Here is a 7,571-nt window from a genome sequence, read left to right as displayed (position 1 = left end):
AAATTTAAATCAAAAATCCAACCCAATCCTATCTATCATTGAGTTGGATCTAAATTTAATATTAAGACCTGATAAAAAAATCAAGACGGAACAGGTAACCCATTTGCATCCCCACTCAATATTTTTGTCACAAGGGTAGCCAAAGCAGAACCTACTCTAATAACAAATTACGTGCAGCATGCCCACAGACATCAAAATCATAACATTAAAAAAAAAAAAAGAAAAAAAGAAAAAAAACGATGAGACATGAACATGAGGCGGCCCCTATTAGAAGCCAGCTGGTAAGCCTGCAAGCCTATGAACCTACACATTTTCTCGCGACCAATTCAGAGACCATAACAGGCAGCATCATCCAAGAGTAAAACAGACTCTGCAATTATTTTCCATAGATATTAAGCTTCGAAGTGCTTTAAGTGCCTGAAGACAACCACATACAAAGATTTTCAAACTTCAAATCGACTGCCACCCAACTCAAAAACCAGATGCTGTAGTTTGTCTGTTTTCTTGGTATATAATTCTGCAATTTCTTTTCAAGGATTTGGCTTATCACCATCTTCACCGGCCTCATTTTCTCCACATTCAGATTGATCAAAAGCTTCTGGGCTCTCGGGCGTCAAGTAACGGCCACTCAGGGGATCAACGGGACGGGTGTCACGGGGCCCACCTTTGCGGCTCATTGCAAGCATTGGTGGTGGTGGTAGAACACCTGCTCTGAAAAGTATACGTTGGACAGGCTCCGAAGGCTGTGCACCAACTGATAGCCAATACCTACGGCAGCAGAAAAAAACAAAAATAAATAATTTGTTGACTTGCAAGCCTGATCAAGGAATGCATTTATTCGTTATTTGAAAGTAAGAAACAATTTTCCATGACAAAAACCATCTGTATTTTCTGTATATCTCTCCATAATTCATGGTTAACCACTGAGGAAAATGCATAGAACTGATTCAATGGTCACTCAAACATCATGTGCCATTTTCAAAATAGTCCATAACATCACCAAAAGTAATAATATACTCTGAAACCAAGACTACTTATCTTTTCATCGCAAGGAAGTGCATATCTGGTTCTGATGCCAGCAAATTACGTTTCAGGTATGAGGTATCTGACTGGTAAATAGATACACCAGATGCAAGTGGTCAAAAGCATGTTTACCCTTGTAAGCAGAATATGTACAAAAGGAAAATCTGACCATCTGGTCAACTTAAAATGATAGAGCTTAGTGTTTTTTCTTAATGGTATGTTTGGGCGACAGGAAAAATTTATGGAAAACTGGATTTTCTTTGCCAAATTTTTTTATTCAACATTGTGCAGAAAACTTGTTTCCCTTGGAAAAAAAAGTTTCTATTTGTTTGTTTCAATAAAAAATTTGGCAAATTTTACTAATTACTATATCTCTGGAAAAGTTTTCCTTTTTAGGAAAAGTTCTAGTTCTTTTCCTTTCCCATATATTTTTTTGCTACCAAACATATCCTTTTAAAAAAGCTAGATATAAACCCATAAAGGGACATTGTGAGATCTCATCATTCAAATCTGCCAAGAGTCACTAAGCCATTGCAAATCATATGCAAGTTAAAATGATGTACCAATTAGTTTTTTTTTCCCCTTTTAGAAACAAGAAAAACGGATTTCATTCTCCACCGTGGATGATGAAATAGGTGAAGGCACATTCACTGAAAATAGATGTATGAGTATCAGACAATTCCAGCATGACAATGAAAAAAATGATAAACAAAAATCGTTCCATCTATTTGGAATCTCAAAAACGAAATTCCTTTTTTTTTTTTACTACAATATTATTTTTTTAAAAAAAAAAAGCAAATTAGAGGCCTTAGAACAAGTCTCTGCTTTGAAAAATAATTCATAGATGTTGTTTGACACTCCTGCCCCTCACATTCATAGGCATATAAAACTTATCAGTTATCAAGGCCGTACGATGGAATCTTGATTATAGGATATTGCAAATAATGTCATCATTGTGTCTAGCATGTATCAGTAGCCAGGATGGAAGTGAGGCATCCTGATCTATTTATCCTCCCAACTGTACCTCAATTGTATATGAAAGCTTGAAATATGAAAACTTACAAAAGAAAAAAAAAAAAACTTATTACTCCTGTACAAAATTACAAATGAAATTATAGCAAATAACATTGTAATAAAGTGACTAAGCAATGGTATGAAAATGCCTATGACATGAACCAACATGAGTTACACGACAACCATAGCGAGACAAATCTCCTAAATATAAGAAACTGCAATGAGAAGAGTAGTTTCCTTCTTACTTCCGTTCAATTGCTAAGAATTCAGAAGTGCCCTAAATAGCTATAGCTTAAGTTGGTCCAGTAGAGGCAGGCATGCATTGATAAACAATGATTGCTTGGGGGCCAACAAATTTATGGTGCAATAATTGTACATGATTGCTTGGAAGCGAGAATAGAAAGAAATGAGCTAGAACAAGGCACTAACAAACAATGTTTTACCATCCAGATATAAGCTATGCCAGGCAATCGCTTCAAATAGTTAATCTGAAAGTTATTAAACCATGTCTTTGTTAAATTTACATGCATGTTTAAAAATGCTATAAGAAGAATAAGCCATATTAGGAGCATGGAGCAAAAATCTACCATCATGATGGCAAGGATTTTGTTACAATTGTCTCATGTCTTTTTCTCTTACCCAACTCTCATACTCCTTAGCATTTTATACAACACACCCAAATGTCTCATTGCTTACATCAAATTTGACAAAGAATTTTCAGCCCTAGCAATTCCCACACAACCATGAGTCTGCAGGTTTCATAACTCCTATGATAGCATCATATACCAGGGTTTTAATTCTCAAACAATGAAATACAGTAGCAATGTAAATGTGATGAAAAGAAAAGGGATTTGTCAAAGGGTAGAACTTGTAACTCCCTATCGTCACTAACAAAGTGGAAGGAGAAGGTCCTGAGAATAGGACTAAAGGCTTAAAAGTCTGGAGAGGCCATTATGCATAAGGAAAACTCAAGTCACCTCTACATCTCAGGGAGCAAGTCCTATATCCTGTAAACTTCACAATTCATAGATTCAACGTGGCTTTCTATAATGAAAAAAACATTCAACATGCTAGAAGGGCAACCAGTTCTCATAATATCAACTGATTTGTCTCTTCCATCTTACCTTATGTCACTCAAAGCACATTGCTTTTGATTTTATGCCAAATTAACTATACTGCATTTGTAATTAGTCTCTATCTTGCATTGCCATCAACCTTTATGATGTTCTCTAGGGCTATATATTGAGGTAACTTGCATTGCCATCTATCTTTATGATGTTCTCTAGGGCTATACATTGAGGCAATGGATCTACAAAAGTATCCCTTGAACCTTTATTTATGGGTTTTAGCATCAATCAAATGTTCTTCAGTACAGGTATTTCATTTCATAAAAGAAAAAAAAAAACTATTGATGTAGCCTTACTTTTCCTTCTCCAACAGAGCCCTCAGCTCAATTGTTTTAATATGGACATAATTTTTGTGACTTGGTTTTTGGATAGACAATATTATTGAGAATTGACGAATCCTAATTCCAACATCTTTTTGAAAGGAGGTTTTTTCCTCAACATTTTCTGGCAGACAGTGATTTCCTATTCCAATTTGATGGAAGAGGTACATGAGCTCCTAGTGTTTAGCAGCCAGAGAGCAACAAATTGCAGCAACACTCATTTTCTCTGAGCTTTACAGTAATAAATGAAACGAAGTTTACACTATTTGTCACTAGAAAACATAAATTTCCACCATCATAAGCATAGACATGTCTGTATAACACACTCTGCAGACAGGTTTTAAAAACTACACACATTAAACCTTTACAGAGCAAAAAAAATGAGCCAATGGAATGATAAGTAATGAAAATATACCAGAAGCAGATCCTAAATCCAAAAAGATCTTATTTCATATACAATTATATTTCCTATAGACAATAACAACTTGAGGCTTCACATTCATGGGCTAAGAACTTATATTGATAGTATGAAAAGAAAATCGAACATTATTAAATATCAACAGTAACACGTGTTAGCTGTCAAGAAGGCTAGTGAACTAAAAAAAATGAAGAGAAATAGAGGAAAAAAACACTTACTTCACCCTGTCAAAATTCAGCCCCATTCGCTTCCCGCCATCCTGTCCTGAAACAGTCACCAATATATTTGTTCATTCAGTGATTTCACTTAAAAATCACAGGAGGGGGATGGAGAATTCATCTCCGAAAATAACAGCAACACCTATATAAGAAATCTAATAACTGGGTGATGCCATGATCGTTACAACCCAGGCACCGCCAATACCCCAACTAATGAAAATTTACCAATATCACTAATAAATGGGATTTTCTTTGTGTTGGGGACCGAGGGGGGGGGAGGGGGTGGGTGAGGGTGGGGAGGTGTGGAATGTGATTCCATGTGAGAAATCCAATAAGTGAGGGATGGATAGATAACAAGCTTGGAATCTAGACAGGAGTAAAATAGAAAGTAAAAGATACCTGGTAGTGGATTATAGTAGCCGAGGACTTCGAGATGCTTCCCATCTCTTGGAGACCTGCTGTCGGCGGCCATCACCCTATAGAATGGCTTGTTCCGACAACCAAATCTTGACAAACGAATCCGCACAACCATCTTTCCTCCTCCTTCAATCCCACTTCTCCCTTTCTCACCTGTTATTAATCCAGAAAAAAAAAAAAAAACACTCTTTTGCATTATTTTTTACCCATCTATCAGAGATGAAGAAAGAACCCTAAATCGGATATGGGTTTAATTTAAGAGAACATCTGAAGAAAAATCTATACACTACATTCGCCGATGCCCTTGACCATAGTGAGCATGGCGAAGACGAGACGGTCGTCAATGGCAACGATGGAGGCATCGGAGAGGATGCCGTTGTGGGTTCTGAACTTTCCCTATACAGTTTCAAAAAAAAAAAAAAAATGTACAGTGGCCCCCTCCACCATGCCTCCACCGAAAAAGCCACCCGCCGGTGATCCCCGTCGGGTAGCCCCCCACATCGTTATCATGAGAACAGAGCCCCATAAATTGAAAATTTTGTAGCCAAAGAAGAATCCTTTCGATCAAAAATCCCCAACCCTACAAAATATCACGCTTCTACCAAGATACCAAGATTAAGCTCTCAAAAACTCAAGGGACCAACCAAACCGCCACAACTCGCACAAAATCCCATATACTTGAGAGGAAAAACCCAATCGGAACCTAAGAAACCCCTCTAATCTCTCTCAAGTTCTCTCCTTTCCCGCAGATGTCAGAAAAAGATAATGAAATGAAACGAAAAAGAAGCAAAAGGGAAAAAAAAATGATCATCTATGTGGGGAATGGTCTTACCTTTTAATTTTTTCCGTCTTTCCTTTGTTTTCGTTGATTTTTCCTATGTTTTCCCCCGGTTTTCCCTCTGGTTTTTCCGTCCTCAGCAGTTTCGGTCGGGTGGAGGGAGGAAGCTTGGACGACGGCTCGGGTTTTGTGTTGGGTATTTCGTTTCTTTCTCTCCGTTATCGAGAGTCTCAATCGGGTGGGACTCGAATTTTAATTTTAAATTTTAAATTAATTTTAGATTTTATAAAATATATTTAATAAAAATTTTATTAGAATTTAAAATAGATCAGATGTCCAAAGAAAAAATCTTTGTGAGTGCTATCACTCAGCCCGTTACAGGGGGCCATTATATTTTTAGATTTATGTATCATATTTTAATATAATTTTTTAAATAAATTTTAAAAATTTATATATAAAGATATAAAATATTTTTATTTATTATATGTGAATGAAAAAATATCAAAAAATTAAAAAAATAACATAAATTGTATTAAGGGATGACTTTAATTCATCAAAAAAAAATTAAAAATTTTTGAGATTGAATTCAAGATCTATATTAAAATATATAAAAATATTTAAATTTATTATATATGATTTTAAAAATATTGGAGCATCAGCATAAATAAAATTGATAATTTCAATTGTATAAAATTAAAATATATATATATATATTTGATTTAAAAAATTAATAATTAAAAAAATAAATTTAAATTTATAAATTATATTTATTAATTAATTTTAAGATGATATAATAAATAATCTGTTTATGGGTTTGGAGTCAAGACATATTAGCCAGATCAGTTTAGTATTATTCTACAGATTGGGCTCGAAAAAATTAATGACCAAAGTAGGACTAAAATATGATTTTATATATTTTAAAATCATAACTTTTGTTCTAGCTTCGATTCAAAAAGAACGTCATTGCATTTTATCTGTAACATGGATTCAAAATGATGGAATAAGATAAAAATATTACCTTGAAGGTAATTTAATTATAAATATTTCACTTATTTTTTAATAATTTTGATTCATATTTTATTAGGAACTTTCTCAATTTAGTAATATTTTATAAAATTTTTTGATATTTATCTTTTCAGTTAAAAAAAAAAGGTTATCAAAGATAAAAATCAATATGGATATAGATTCATTAGTTAATGAAAACACTATATGTTATATTATATAAAAAATTTATATATTGATAAAATATTTTAGTTTTTTTTATTTCAATTAAATCTTATTGAGAAGAGTAGCTTACATACTAGTAAGGATTTAATCGATCACCTGATGTGCAGCTTCTTTCTCGAGAAGAAAAATAACGATATTTTTTCCTCCTCTCCCACTCCTTCCTCCTTACAGGCATAGAGCACCTCATAAACCCCTACAATGGGGTTAGACCTGATTCGTTTGGTACCAGCGTGGCTTAGCACATACCCAAAGTGAAGAGGATTAGCCATGAATTTAAATAAGGGCTTAATTTTCAATTGGGTTGGGTATTGGTCCTATGCCTAGGGCAATCCAAATAGACTTCATTTTATCTCAAAAAATGCTTCATCACACCACTTCATTCTACCCTCTAGTCCCCATGTGGTGATTGGTAGCATGGTATGCTAGACCTGCATGTCATCCACACAACTCCTACATACCATACTAATCTTTGATTGCTTGGACTCTCAACAGAGCAAATGAAGTGGTGCTAGGAAGAAGCAATCTTTATTATTATTTTTTTTTTTTTAAAATTTGGATTAAATCTTATAAATGTGGATTGAACCAATGCAAGAACATAATCGACTTGATATAGTACCATTAAGCATTGGGCTGGACATGAGTCTAAATCTTGTGTGCAAAACTAGTTTGTTTTTGAAAATCTTGAAACTCTTTTCCTATGGACCATCTACTTGGAAGGAAAAAAAAAAAAAAAAAAGATGTATTGCATGCATAAGGCACTATATTCTATATAAAAATATTTTGATAAAATTAATAAAAAAAATCTTGTAACATGAAAAGAAAATAAAATGCTTTGCGCTTTCTTAATTTTTGACTGCATGTGCAAAATTACTATTTTAAATTACCGATAAATATCTTATGCATATTGTCCTTGCAAAAGCCATTCAATTTCTTATTTTTTCAAAAAAAAAAAGAGAAAAATCCAATTTGACAAAATAGCAGAGTGTATTATTTCATTATGCGATAAAAGAATCTTATTCACTGGATAAA

General features: G+C 33.9%; 1 protein-coding gene across 2 annotated transcripts; it reads right to left on the bottom strand.

Moving 5' to 3' along the window:
- Positions 1 to 359: 359 nt before the first annotated feature.
- LOC105039327 (small ribosomal subunit protein bS16m/bS16c) lies at positions 360 to 5,492 on the bottom strand. Of its 2 annotated transcripts, none has more exons than XM_010915445.4 (4): positions 5,370 to 5,492; positions 4,520 to 4,690; positions 4,121 to 4,166; positions 360 to 768 (listed from the first exon to the last, which is right to left on the bottom strand). In XM_010915445.4, the coding sequence occupies exons 2-4, from the start codon at positions 4,650 to 4,652 to the stop codon at positions 531 to 533; spliced, it is 417 nt and encodes a 138-aa protein (XP_010913747.2). In that variant the 5' UTR covers positions 4,653 to 4,690; positions 5,370 to 5,492; the 3' UTR covers positions 360 to 530. The 2 variants fall into 2 exon arrangements, with proteins under 2 accessions (XP_010913747.2, XP_073101891.1); XM_073245790.1 differs by lacking the exon at positions 5,370 to 5,492 and adding an exon at positions 4,828 to 4,953.
- Between the last annotated feature and the right edge of the window lie 2,079 nt (positions 5,493 to 7,571).

The sequence above is a fragment of the Elaeis guineensis genome, chromosome 1 (assembly GCF_000442705.2).
Source record: "Elaeis guineensis isolate ETL-2024a chromosome 1, EG11, whole genome shotgun sequence".
In the NCBI taxonomy this organism is placed as follows: Eukaryota; Viridiplantae; Streptophyta; class Magnoliopsida; order Arecales; family Arecaceae; genus Elaeis; species Elaeis guineensis.
The sequence above is the reverse complement of the archived record's forward strand: the minus strand, read 5'-3'. Positions and strand labels throughout refer to the sequence as shown.